The 13,729-nt window shown below is 37.9% G+C and overlaps 3 protein-coding genes and 1 pseudogene across 5 annotated transcripts; 2 read left to right on the top strand and 2 right to left on the bottom strand.

The window, feature by feature from the left end:
* Positions 1–431: 431 nt before the first annotated feature.
* LOC139770855 (uncharacterized) lies at positions 432–2,877 on the bottom strand (annotated as a pseudogene).
* A 214-nt stretch (positions 2,878–3,091) lies between these two features.
* On the top strand, positions 3,092–6,807 carry LOC139770854 (traB domain-containing protein). 2 transcript variants are annotated; one of them, XM_071703108.1, is made up of 10 exons: positions 3,092–3,220; positions 3,552–3,678; positions 3,750–3,843; positions 4,064–4,528; positions 5,066–5,259; positions 5,399–5,513; positions 5,596–5,732; positions 5,801–6,213; positions 6,412–6,559; positions 6,667–6,807. In XM_071703108.1, the coding sequence occupies exons 3-10, from the start codon at positions 3,834–3,836 to the stop codon at positions 6,703–6,705; spliced, it is 1,521 nt and encodes a 506-aa protein (XP_071559209.1). In that variant the 5' UTR covers positions 3,092–3,220; positions 3,552–3,678; positions 3,750–3,833; the 3' UTR covers positions 6,706–6,807. The 2 variants fall into 2 exon arrangements, with proteins under 2 accessions (XP_071559209.1, XP_071559210.1); XM_071703109.1 differs by lacking the exons at positions 3,092–3,220; positions 3,750–3,843 and having other exon boundaries at positions 3,552–3,694.
* Positions 6,724–9,589, top strand: LOC139770858 (histone-lysine N-methyltransferase SETMAR). The gene has a single exon (XM_071703112.1). It carries the CDS (start codon positions 6,724–6,726, stop codon positions 7,486–7,488), a length of 765 nt encoding a protein of 254 aa, XP_071559213.1. The 3' UTR covers positions 7,489–9,589.
* A 67-nt stretch (positions 9,590–9,656) lies between these two features.
* Positions 9,657–12,074, bottom strand: Cchl (Cytochrome c heme lyase). 2 transcript variants are annotated; one of them, XM_071703111.1, is made up of 4 exons: positions 11,935–12,074; positions 11,242–11,473; positions 10,796–11,154; positions 9,657–10,705 (listed from the first exon to the last, which is right to left on the bottom strand). In XM_071703111.1, the coding sequence occupies exons 2-4, from the start codon at positions 11,461–11,463 to the stop codon at positions 10,471–10,473; spliced, it is 816 nt and encodes a 271-aa protein (XP_071559212.1). In that variant the 5' UTR covers positions 11,464–11,473; positions 11,935–12,074; the 3' UTR covers positions 9,657–10,470. The 2 variants fall into 2 exon arrangements, with proteins under 2 accessions (XP_071559212.1, XP_071559211.1); XM_071703110.1 differs by lacking the exon at positions 11,935–12,074 and adding an exon at positions 11,785–11,864.
* Between the last annotated feature and the right edge of the window lie 1,655 nt (positions 12,075–13,729).

The raw sequence follows: 13,729 nt of genomic DNA, 5'->3' as shown, positions 1-13,729 counted from the left end.
AATAAATAAATCGTAACAATTCGTCACGCTGCATTACGTTCGGTAGAGCCGTTCAAGTAATCAAACTTTTTTAGACTTTTTTAAAATATAAAGAATAATCTTTACATGTAGTTAAAATAAATGAGTCTCTCAGTGGACGACAGTTTGATTTGCTTAATTTATTTAATTCGGATATGTTTATGCGCGAGGAAACACAGTCACTTTGACCACACGACATTATAATGAACAGAATATATGTTACTAAACAAATAAAGGAAAACAGGTTGAAGTTAAAAGTAATACTGTGCCTTTGTGAGACCAGTTCAGACGCGATAAAGATTTATTATCGCGAGTCATTTCTCTCTCTCTCTCTCTCTCTTCATAGACTATAATGTGACTCTTTTAAAATGGATATTCCAATGCTTATTAAAGATACAAACACTTCTGCGGAATCAGGTATTTCATTAGCTACATCACATTTATTTAATTAGCTACATCACACACATCTACCATAATGATTTTCATTACAATATTTTTTGTCATAAATTTACTCATTACATGTATATATCATTATTCATTACTTATGTTCTTTTTATTTCTGTATCTTTTTAATTATAAGAATTGGCACGTGTAAAAGATACCCATTTAGAATTGATTGTGGATTTTGATCAAAGGGTTCTCAAAGGAAAAGCGATTTTGACGATAGAAAGGACACCTTTAACTCGTATAATAGTGAGTAGGGGAGATCGGGGCAGCATGAGCCACAAAAAATCAAACTCTAAAAAGCACTTTTAAATATAAGATTTTTTGTCTCTTTTTTTTTTAATAATTAAAGCACTATGTATATTTCAAAATTTATTGAGCGTATTTGGCAAATATTGGTTGCGGCGAGCTCGGACCTTGCTGGCTGCTACCGCTATTACGTTGAACCTGGATTCTGTGACTAGATTCCGAATTGCGTGTGCGCAAAATGTCCGACGGCGGGGTGAGTATCGGCGACGACCACGTCATCGCCTTGAGATCAGAGGGCAATCTCTGCGGCGTCGAGCGCGGCGAGCACGACGGATGTTTCACCAGCGTGATGAGATCGCTGCCGATATTGAGCTCCTGCGACGTGTCCTCGCAGAAATCCTGCAGGATCTTGTCCCGTACCGAGATGGCCGTCTGCTCGACGCCGGCCGGCCGCGACACGGGGCTGCCGCCGCTGCTATTCCGGCACTTGCATTCAGCCATCTCCGAGCATTCGCACAACTTAACGACGTTTAAAGCGCCTGCAGCGGTAGACTTACTATTTATATCACAGACATAGTCGCTTTGATTACTGCTTGAGGTATTTAATGGCAAATCGCGTCCTAGCTTATCGTCTAACTTAATTGGCTCGTCTAGAAAGTCGTGCTCTAAGCTGGATTCGCATTTGGGAGATCGATCGACGCATTCCGGCGTGCTCACTTTCTCGTCCGATCTCTCGTATCGTTCCGCTCTCGTCGTGTAGTCCGTCTCCTCGACGTCGCTCATGTCCAGCGGGATCGTATCCGGAACCACAGGATCGTGCATGACGCTATCCTGTTTATCGCACGCCCTCTGATTCTTCGATTTAGGTATATTTAAATCTACCCTGAGAACATGTAGGAAGTTTTCCGTGTTGATCACCACGTGCACACCGTGGCACGAAACTTCGGATACAGTGAGATTACTTCGTAAGTCGTGTGAACCGTAAGGCCATGTTGCAGACAGTTACATCGTACACAGCTATCCCAATTCACGGCTAAATCTATCACAAGGTGCATAATTTTAATTAATCCTATTACAGTCACGCTACTACGAGTATATTTTGTATAAAATGTTCCTCCTAAAAATATATCGTGAATTATTCATTACCTTCACCCTCTTCCTCGTACGATGCGGCAACTTTCAGACAATCTTTGCAGTTCTCCAGAGACGGCACTGTCGTTATAGTTAAATACGCTTTATCAGTCGGTTGCAAATGTAAGAAATTTGTACTGTAACGGACAAATAATATTATTGACTGTCGCATATTTTACTTTGAAGACTTCATAAGAAGACAATTCAAGTGTATGTACCAAAGGCCGTGAATTACAAGCTTATTCCGCTCCATCGGCCATTGCGATATAATTATGTTTAATTCCCTATAAATTGTATAATTGCCGAACAATGTAACTTCGGCGACTTTGCGAGCTGCACGGTTGGGCGTGAAGGCCCACCAGTGCAGCAGGTATTTGTACAAAGACGTGTTGCTGCTGACGTGTACGTATACGTGAGCAGGAACTGGCCACATTGCGTCAATGCCATAACAATATGCCTGGCAAAACAAAAATATCTTTACAATGCCGTTTACCTAAACTAGAACAGGACTACTTTGACATTTATTCTGCGTGTTGGCGAGTTAACGTTAGACACTCATTTCTTGTCCAATTTGGCAACATTTAACCCATTTCTTGTCCAATTTGTTACTCTCAATTTCTGTAAAGAAATCTTGAAGCACTTGTGACAACACAATTTTCATTTCTTTTACCTTATCTAAACCAAACTACGCCCAGCAAATCCCAGCTAACAGTGACATTACGTCAATATTATAATTTCCCACTGGACAACATAAGTGTAATATAATACACGTTGCACATAACAGTTACGTTGTTGAGTAAGAAATTATAATATTGATATAATGCTACTGTGTTAGTGTTTGCTAAGTGGCTACGTGATAAGAAATGAGTTAAATCATCAAGTCTGTGTACTGAATCGGCGTTATCCGTGCGTACCCCGCTTCAAGCGCCGACTTGGGGATTATGTGCAGGAGATGGAAGTGCCGCCACATAGGGGTACAGCTGTGAACAGTCTCTCCTCCGAGGCGTAATTGTGCGCTGACAGACATCCTCTCATCTGCAAGTCATCTGCGGTTTAACGCGAACGGCACCTCGCTCGAGGTGAAATGGATCAAGGTGGACGAACGAGACCGCGTTTCTTTACGAGATCGCCGGTCTCGTCGCGATCAAGGAGTCGTTCTTGACAGCTCGAGGCGCGGTGCATCGAGGCCTGTCACTCACGATGCGACCCGACTTATCGCGCGACTTTAGACGGCCCTATCTCCCTTATCAGCAACTTCTGCAGAAGGTTCCGCTTGCTGCAACGGTGCGACGGACATGGCTTGCGTCCCACGACGACATACTCCGACTTTTCCGACGTAATGTCAGAGAAACACTCGTTGCAGCAGTCCGAAGTCCGAGTTAGTGTCGGAAGACGAGGCGTCCGCCATTTATAAATAACCTCGCACGGCTCGTGGCGTCGAGCGGTCGAGCGTCGAGTACGCTCGTTCGCGTGCGTTCGCGTGGAGCACGGCCTCGGTTCTCGGTTGGTGTGAGGAGCACTGTGGAGCACCGCGGAGTGTCAGTGTGTGCGGTGGTGTGCGCGGCGCGCTCGTCTCATTGGCTGCGTTCGGAAACGTCACCCGGGTACACACGGGTATACTCCCTTCTCCTTCTAACTCGCTGAGATAGAAAGAGAAGGGAGTATACTCGTGTGCATTCGGGTGACTCGGGTGACGTTTCCGAACGCAGCTATTGTCAGCTAGCACCCGAGTGAATCTTTGGATGGATCCATTCGATTCATTTGACTGCATTTGACATTTGTCTCGATGCTCAATTCTCCATACGTTATATTTTTCCTCGACTTTCCGTTCGCCGCGTAAGTTTCGCACAAGGTAAATGATGACGGCTGACCTAATTAAAGATAAATTATACATTCTTCTGTTGTAGCGACGTGAGAATCTATTTTTGTAAACGTGTCAATTCTCCACGAGGTTAAAAGCATGCAACAGCTCACATCTGTTGCCTAAAAAGATGCATAACGGTAATAGAATTTGGTTTTTAAGACAACTCGGAATGTCCTTTGTTTCAGGAACACCTGAAATATGCAACGTTAAATTATTAGCTTACCCTTTACTTTTATATCTTATTTGTTTACAGAGTTTGCTCTAATATTAGTATGCAGTCATGACAGATATTTTAGAAGTATTATTTTTTTTTGCTAAGACAGACGAATGCATCATAGAGTTATATGAATTTTTCAGGAAAAGAAATGGCATCCGTACCTAGTAAGGTTGATCATGTCGATGGTGATCAACGGGAGAATGATCTCTTGTCGCCCATAGGAGACAAGCACTATGACAAGCACTCGATTGACGAAAGGGGTGATCACGGTACATCGAATGAGTCACTCATACAAGAAATTAAAGAAATGATTGCTAAAGAGACTGGGCGCAATGTGAAAGGAATAGTTGTCAAACCGTCTGAGCAAAATATGGACAAAGAGTCTGGGCGCAGTAAGAGAACTACTGTCTGTGGAGTGTCTGAACACATTATGAAAAAAGTGAATGATATAGAGTCTGAGCGCGATAAAGCACAATCGGATTCTCAATCAGTGGCACGGTCTTCATCTACGTCGTCACCAACGAACTCAGGGAACAGTAGCGACTATGATGGTAAGATGAGCAACATCGAATCCTCTGACAGCGAACTGATTGTTATTGATGAAGGTAATTGTTGTGTTATATATATATATATATATACCTTAAATATTTACCATAAACATATGCGAAATAAACTAAGATTTCTGTGGATACTTTTGGTATATTAGCACCTCTGGCTGTTGGAAATCAACTCGACAAGTGTCTATAGTTGTGAGCAACACTTTGAAGTAGCTAATACTAATAAGCCATGGTCCATCTTTCCTTTTTCTTTTCACGTTGAAGAGAAAAGGAAAAAAAGATGAACTGTGCAAGAAGTTCAGCTAAAACGAACAGGCTTAATGTTGTAAGGTTTCACACTCGTACAAAGTCTTTTTAATCTAATAATGAAATCAGCCATTGCTGCTATTATAACGTAAGGTATTGTCTCAGAGTAGAGTGCTTAAAAAAAATGCCAGTAATACAGAAACAATATAGAAGTAAAAGGAAAGTTTTAAGGTGTCGAGGTACTGTTGGTGTTTTTTTTTTTGTTAATTAACCCACTGTTTATATATAGGCGTTATTGGCCATGTACTTATAATACAGAAAATATTGGGTCTAATGTAGATTCCGATGTTCAGAATGAGGAATGTAACGTCAGTGACGCAGCAAGAGAACTGCCGAAAATAAGGGAGTATGATCCTACTATTGATAAAAATTTACCGGATACTGTGACATTGTTGACAACACCAGACGGAGGAAAATTGTACCTAGTAGGAACGGCACATTTTAGTGTTGAAAGTCAAAATGACGTGTCAAAAGTAACTATAATATATATATATTTTTTTGTCATGTTGAAATAAAATCTTGATTTTTAATTTTAAGTACAAATTTATTGTACAAATTTAATTTACATATAACGGTATTTTGAAAATAATACTTTTTTCTTCTTTATTAAAGATGATACAGGCTGTGCAGCCTCATATAGTTGTGGTGGAACTGTGCAAAGCCAGAGTTGGTATATTGCAGATCGACGAGGACGTTATGCTTGGTTACGCTAAAAACATCGATTACCGTGAGTTTTTGTATTTCCTGTATTTGTATAACTCTTCAGCTACTGTGTTGACACATTGCACTACTACTTAATTTATTTGCAGAAACAATGATGCAGACCATTCGGAAGGAAGGATTGTATGATGGTTTAATACACATTTTATTGCTAAGAATGGCAGCGCATGTCGCCAAGCAGCTTCGTATGCCACCCGGTGGGGAATTCCGGACGGCATTTAAGGAGGTCAGTATGCAATAATATTAGAAACACCCTTATCTGTACTGTAATTAATTCATTATTGTGTAATTTAGGCAAAAAAAGTGCCAAATTGTATCATTCATCTGGCTGATCGACCAATTAACATAACGATGCAGCGTGCAATACGATCGTTATCCTGGTGGCAGACTATAAAATTAGGGTGGCATCTGATAGCAATGAAAGACCCCATTACCCAAGAGGACGTCGAACTCTGTAAACAACGATCGATGCTGGATGAAATAATCACCCAAATGAAAGAGGAATTTCCAGTGGTAGGAGAAGTATTTGTGAAGGAGAGAGATATTTACTTGACGAATTCCCTGCAGTTGGCCTGTCTACCTCATCGTACTTCTAATTATACTTTCGAACCAGCGCGCGTCGTAGGAGTTGTCGGTTTAGGGCACATGCCTGGCATTGTCGAAAATTGGGGTAAAGTCAAGCCTTCCGATATACCACCCATTATGAGGTAATTATGAAAAATGTTGCATAACGTAGTTGCAACACATATAAAATATTTCTTAAATGAAAGGTGCATAGTTATATTTTGTATATATATATTTTTATTTATTTATACGATTTATAAGCGGTTTGGTTAAAAATAAAGTTTAGAAACTCCAGATCAATGTATCCGTTACATGTCAATTTACTATTAAATCTTTTACAGAGTACCACCGCCATCGTTGTCGGGTAAAATTATAAAATTGTCCATTAAGGCATCTATACTTGGTGCTATAATTTACATGGGCTACAAAGTTGTACCCACTGTTATCACGTTCCAGTCTCTTAAGTCATCGGTTCAGGGGCTTCTACAGGTTGGTGCCGCACGATAAGGTTACTTTATTCGTTTAAGAAAAATCCCTTTCTTAATTATTAAACAATTTTTTCCCCTTTATCTCATGCTGCCCTGCTCGTCTCAAAGAGTCTTTTGGATGAAGACTTTTTTGAGTGTTTTTATTGATACATAATTATAGTAAGCATGGAAGCGAACGCTTTTGCCGATGAGTACGAACATACCGTAGCGGACGTTATGTATGTAGTAAATAATATACCAGGACCTGGGATAGATGTAGCAGACTTTGAAGCGGAATACGTGGTGGGTTGTTCGTGTGTGACTGAATGCTACAATTGTTCGTGTACACGCGGTTCTGCTAATTATTCTAACGATCGAATCGTACATGAGAAATTAACCGGTCCGGTATTTGAATGCCATGCTCGTTGCAAGTGTGGGCCAAATTGTGGAAATAGATTAGTTCAAAATGGGCCGTTAAATTGTTTACTTATCAGAGAAGTCGCCAACAAAGGTCTCGGTCTTTTCACGAATAAATTAATAAAGAAGGGTCAATTTATTTGCGAATACGCTGGTGAAGTGATAGGACTGCAGGAAGCACGACGTAGAATTGAAATTAATAAGGAGCGTAACACGATGAATTACGTTCTTGTAGTATCGGAACACGCTGACGATCGTGTTACTGTAACTTGTATAGATCCGAAATATTTTGGTAATATTGGACGCTATGCCAATCATAGCTGTGACCCGAACTCTATTCTTGTCCCGGTCAGGGTGGAGGGAATCGTACCTCGATTATGCCTGTTTGCATCTAGAGATATAGAGAATGTAGAGGAAGTGACTTTTGACTACGCTGGTGGTGCGATGGTTAATTCCGTCCATTGTCTAAGTGATACTCCTTGTCTTTGTGGTTCTAACAATTGTTATCGTTATTTACCACATCATCGGATTTAACAGCTTACATATATTTTTGTGCAAAATATTATAATAAAAAAAGATTAAACGCTACAGATTCAAAATTAATATCAAAGGATTTAATATGAATTGATCTTCTGTAAGCAAAAAAAAAACTATAAAGCAAAATAAAACTATGTGTATCAAAACTTGATATCATAAGAATCAAAGAAAACGTCATAGATTTAAATCATTATAATCAAGTATAATTATGTGACACATGTGTAAGTGTGACAAATATCGAACTTATTTCTCTATAATTTTTAGAGAAATATAAGTATATATAAGTATATATATTATATATATAAAATATACAATATATATGGAAGCATATTTTATACATGTATATAAAATATGCCTTCACAATTTAATTACTGTTAGTATGTCTCAGTTGTTTTCCTTGCATTGATTAATGCTTCTCTCCAATGAATCAATGTTTTCATTTATTAGTATAGAGGAGGTAGAAGCTTCTCCAGGTAGAAGCGAGACATGCTGTACATATCATGTGGTCCAATGATATTTGATGTTTAGGTACCCTCTATTACTTGATATTTTATGTTATAAACGGAATATTTTACTATTTCTGCTTCTATTACATTTTATTATTGTTACTTATTAATAAAATATTAATATGTAAGATAAGAAATGAAAGAAACATGACGATAATGTTTGTTGTTCATTGTTATAATTAATTTTTCAGCAAATTATTTAATGTGCCAACACGTTTTATACACGTTTTATTTACCCAATCATCAGAATTTAGTTAAAGCTCTATTAAGGCTCGGTTGTTCCAACCTGTTGGTAAACTAACTAATAGTTAAATCATATATATGTCTTTGTTTATCCTTTACATTAGACAAAGATGGACATATGATTTAACTATTAGTTAGTTTACCAACAGGTTGAAATAACCGACCCTTAAACAATGAAGTGTAATATATCTTATCTGATATTAGACGTTGAACAATTCTAAATAAGTATTAAATAATAAGATCAATACAGTGTTCAAGAAAGTAAATGTTACCAAAATTGCGAATGTTGGTAAACATTTTACAGCAGCTGCCATTTTTTTAAATATTAAAAACAATGAATGAACAATGAGAATCGAACGTTTCGTCAGTTATAGTTATAGTATTATAATTATATTTAATATTAAAAATTGTTATGATAAAAATGTCTGGATTATGTAATATCATGTCATAGCTTATAAAAATTATAGATTATTGTAAGGTCAATTATCATGCATCAGTGCTAAAATATGCATGTACATAACTGCGGGAAAATAACGGTAACAATTTGGTTTAGATATGATTAATTATAAATTTATATAAGTATATAAAATATAAAACATCTATTTTTCTTTTTAACTGTTTGGATATTTTACTAAGAAAGATTAATGTTCATCAATTAACTATAATTGTCAATAAAGAATATAGCTCTCAATAACTACCTATACTTTACATGTATAAACGAAAAATTTGTAAAAACAGATTTTTAATAATCAATCAACAATTAATGTTATATATATTATTATTCAGAAAATGAAGTATGATTTTTTGGGTCAGTATTGTCTGATGTAAATCATACATTCTAAATTATATTTAAGGGATATCGCTTATAATATTTGGGTATTAGGTATAATGTTTGTATGACTGTGTAAATAGTTAAGGAACTTAACTTATAGATGAAATATGATTATAATTTTAAAAAGTTTTGCATATGAAACTTGTCTTTCGAAACGAACAATTTAAGCTATTTATGTTTTATCAGAAGAGTATCACATATTATTCTTGCATATTTAAAATTTATATTTTTATTCTAAAAATATAAAAACTTTATTTGTAATTGCTTGTGATTAGCTTCAACGATACTTGAACCTGAACTTTTGCGGTATAATTAATTTTCTATACTCGAGTAGTCCTCAATCCATTGACGAAATTATGTAAACTTTAGTCTATAAGATATACAAAGTTAAATATTCTGCTAATTATAAAAATTATAAAAATAAAAGTTGTGAAAAATAAATGGAGCCATATATATTGACAATAAAATAATGTATAATATATAATTGTGAATAATATCAAATATCATTAATTATAAATTGTATTATCAAATTATTTATCTCCTAATTTAAAATGTGTAGTTAAATAATTTGTGCAACGAAGATATGAATCGTCTAATATTTTCTGATTGATTTATTGCAACATTTTTTTTCAATGAAATAGTTTGAAGTCGATTCATAAGTGCAATTCTTATATTTTTCTCGCTTAATATGATAAGGAAAAAGGCAGTAATTATTAAATTTTAATAAATAATATAGTCATTAATATGAAATTAGAGGTATGCACTCATGAAGAATTAACATCATAATTTACATATATATACAGTATAATTCTTTTATCTAATCTTTGGATACTTAACGTTAAGGCTTAAATAGAGAATATTCGATGTTAATATTGGCAGTAAGTTCCTAAATGTTACAATATTAACAAAGTAACTTACAATCACAAAATTAAGTATTTAAAAATGTTTTATATAGATCAAATGTACAATACACGATTTAAGTACAATTCTATGATTTAGAACAAATTCGCAATTAAATTCTTTTTCTAATTTTATGAAATTTTCAGTGATTGTTTAACACTGCAGATAAATTTTAACAGATTTTTGCGTAATGGGCGAAAAAGGTATGTGTACACGTATATTTGTAAAATATATATATGTATATATAAAATTTATTTATTATTATGTACGAATACTTTTTAATCCGCTTTAATATTTGATATTTTTAAAACTAAATATCATGAACTTGTATTTATGATACTTATGGATGTAACTTATGTACAGATAAGTTATATGTATAACGCGATTTTTCTCACCACACAATAAGCGTTATGTTGCGTGACCATTAAGGCATTAATTATATCAATTCAATAAAAGTTTCTCGGGCTAGCACATTTTATATTGGCATTAATTCCCAAACTAATGCACTATGGCAGACACTGGTTCGTCGTTGGATTGGTATCTCCAACGCCACCATGCCACTTTCATCCGATCCCAGATATTCTCCCACGAATCCATCGCAGGTCTCACATCGAGTAACGCGAATGTGTACTTCTCGTTGACTTTCCCACCGTCATAGTAATCAATAATATATCTTACGTCTTTACCACAGCGATCTATGATCCAATCGTGTCGATCGAATGGCAGTTCATATCTGTAAGTATAATATATTTTGTACAGCACTGTAAAGGCCGTGTAGCGACTTAAAATTTATAGAATTGGGATTAACAATAAAGCAACGTACCCTAACCAATAGCGAATACGCGCACGTGGAGAGTATTTGGACGCTTTTCCACCGAAGCTGCGCAGCTTGGGACTGCCGCACTCCCGCGCGTGAAGGGCCTCCCATTTGAGAACCTCTTGCCACGCCTGTTCGTTATTGGCGTTGTGAATTTTTATTATGTCGTCCATATCTTTCTGGCAGATATCTTCGTTTTTCCATCGCCATCCCTTCCTCAGCATAGCATTCCAGAACATTTGTTGAGAGGGATACACCCAAAATTCTCCCTCTTGCCCGGTTGCTTTAGGTATCGACGAAACCTGTCTGTCGATCGGCAAAGGAAATGGTTGGTCTGGAGCAGGTTGCTGATTCCCCGGTGGCATCTATAATGGTATCCACAAAGGAGATTAATGCTATATGATAAAACAAGTATTCATTGATCGATGAAAGAAATCTTCCATTATACGTACCATATTCAATGGATTTATTTCACTCGCGTCCATTTTGTCTATCGGACACTCGCTGGCATAATTTATAGCGTTAAATTGACCCGACTTGTGCATGGGACATTCCGGCGGCGGTTGAGTCTGTTTCTCCTTCGTCCCGTGAGATTCTGGCTTAGTGATTTGTTGAGACAACGGTGCTATCACGTCAGCAGCCGATACCGACGCTGCGGTAAGAGCATTGCCCATGTCTGATTTTCTAACAACAACAAAAAGAAGAGAGAGATATAAAAATCTTCGTAAAAGCGTAGAGAAAAGAACAGTCGTAAAGTGCGACATAGTGACTAACGACACAGGAAATAAATAGTTCAAGACGAAAACATTCAAGTTTCTGTGAAATAACCTCAAAACCGACGAGGATTATGCAACGGCCTAAATTCCCCGATATCAAACGGAACATCGAGGTGTTCGTAAAAAGAACATATCTACGAAGCGTGACGGTATATTCTTCGCGATTTCTGTCGGAATTAGTAAAAGTTTTCAGTGATCTTTCCCTCTTTCGGACCTTACTTGTTACGTCGCGAACACAGTTTTGCTCCCAACGTTTTGACCCCCTTCTCCATTTCGCACCCACGCTGTCGTCGCTGTGACGCGATTACGTAATTCGCGGTAGAAGTAAAATAAGAAATTACGCGCGAGAAATACAAATTAAAGAAATACCTGAATTTCTCGAGCTGCCCCACCTAAGACGAACGCGAACGAACGAACGACCTGAAGCACGCTTAATTGACGCCGTAGATGAGAATAGCGGACCATGGCCAATGGCCAGCTTCACGGTCAGCAGGTGACTCGTCGTGACGTCGTGACTCGTGACGTCGCGCTTTCGATACCTCGAGAATCGCGACCAACCCCGAGACTTCGAGAATCGCAACCAGATTCGGAATTGCGGGCATCATTGCGGCCGGAGGCTGGAGTGTCGGAGACGCGTCGCGACGCGCAATTCGCGTTGTTCCGCGGATCTTTCGCGATTACATCCCAAAGTGGAGCTCGCGCGCGAAAGATTCTCCGTCGGCTGTCTCCTAGGACGTCCGACGTTCGTCGTAGCGTGTTAAATCTAGCGTCAGCTACGGATGAGCAGTAGACTCTCGGTTCGTCGACGTCGCGAGTGGTTGATTAATTTCGAGTTTCGACGGCCCGCTTCCGTGCGGTCAAAGACGAGATCGGGCATTTCTCATTCTCGCGTCATACACTCGCGTGCCTCGATTTACTTTACTCATCAAGCGATGAGCGTGCAATCGTTATCACGTACGTATATGTATACCTCGATCGTCGTTCTGCAACAGCTCTATCGACTGCGCTTTTCGCGATATTCGAGTGCGAAGCGAAACCCGCCATTTTTTTGTGGACGCTTTTGCCTACCGACGTTACTGGAGAAGGTAGCAGGTTCGTTTTTTATGATTGAACTTTTTATACTTTCATCTTTCCCTGTTTTCTCTCCGACTTTCTAATTGCATATTAATATCATTTTGAGGGGAAATTTATCAGATTTTCTATCCGTTTGTTATTTTTTGCCTTAAAATGTGTTATGCGATCTAAAAGTGTCGAATTTGCAGACGGACCGACGCGGATCTACGGATGGATCGACGCCGACGACGAGCCTGTCGACCGACGATGACGACTGATTTGCTAGGGGCGGTAGTTCGTCGTGTACAAGGTAAGGTTTAATATTATAACATTCTAAATTGATGGAATTATGCTCGCTCTCCACGTGAAGAATATCGATGGCGGATTTTGGCACGAGAAAAATAATTGCACCACTGATATATTATTATGCGTAGATATTAATCGTATATTGTAGTTGGTAGTGCAAACGAGCGACAGTTTTGTCAGGCGAACTCCGTGCGATCGTAAGAGCGCGCGCGCGCGCGATCTGTATACGCAGATAGGGTGACAGTTTTGTCATGTGAACTTCGTGCGACCGTAGTATACTCGCACGATACATTTTCTCGCAAACTGATTGGGCGAATGAATTAATTGAAATGTGCGATATAAATTAGCATTGCAATATAGTAATTGCGATTATTTTCCGTTGTAACTGCGATTGTTGCTTGTTGATTCAAGCAGAAGAAATCACTATATGATTAGTTGACTAATACTATATAGTGATTATAAAAATCACTTGTCTAATCATAGTCGAAATTACGATCTCGGTACTATGCAGTAATAAAATAGGCTTGTAGTAGGAAATAAAAAAAGTGCCGATCGAGAAAAGTCGTGATGTTTTGTCCAGCGATATTGCTCGGCGTAGATCGTAGATGTATAGTCCCCGCGTAAATAAATATACGTATATGAATACAAAAAAGCATACGTACAAAACCTCGAAGTACCAAAAAGTCCGTAGATATTTAATGTCCATACATTTTGGCACTTCGAGGTTTTGTACATATGCTTTTTTGTATTCACACGTATATTTACATGGGATAGACGCGAAATATCGAGATCTATCCGAAAACGC

This window comes from Temnothorax nylanderi, unplaced genomic scaffold, assembly GCF_030848795.1.
Source record: "Temnothorax nylanderi isolate EJ_2023f unplaced genomic scaffold, tnyl_v1.0 TNYL_tig0033_pilon, whole genome shotgun sequence".
NCBI lineage: Eukaryota > Metazoa > Arthropoda > Insecta > Hymenoptera > Formicidae > Temnothorax > Temnothorax nylanderi.
Note: the sequence above shows the minus strand (reverse complement) of the source record. Positions and strands in the feature narration are given on the sequence as shown.

Coding starts and splice junctions, on each gene's coding strand:
- LOC139770854 (XM_071703108.1), top strand. Junction 5,260..5,398: donor GTCAAAATGACGTGTCAAAA/GTAACTATAATA, acceptor TCTTTATTAAAG/ATGATACAGGCTGTGCAGCC. Junction 6,560..6,666: donor CGGTTCAGGGGCTTCTACAG/GTTGGTGCCGCA, acceptor CTCGTCTCAAAG/AGTCTTTTGGATGAAGACTT.
- LOC139770858 (XM_071703112.1), top strand. CDS start 6,724: ATGGAAGCGAACGCTTTTGCCGATGAGTACGAACATACCGTAGCGGAC.
- Cchl (XM_071703110.1), bottom strand. CDS start 11,837: ATGGAGAAGGGGGTCAAAACGTTGGGAGCAAAACTGTGTTCGCGACGT. Junction 11,155..11,241: donor AAATAAATCCATTGAATATG/GTACGTATAATG, acceptor ATACCATTATAG/ATGCCACCGGGGAATCAGCA. Junction 10,706..10,795: donor CGTATTCGCTATTGGTTAGG/GTACGTTGCTTT, acceptor TTATACTTACAG/ATATGAACTGCCATTCGATC.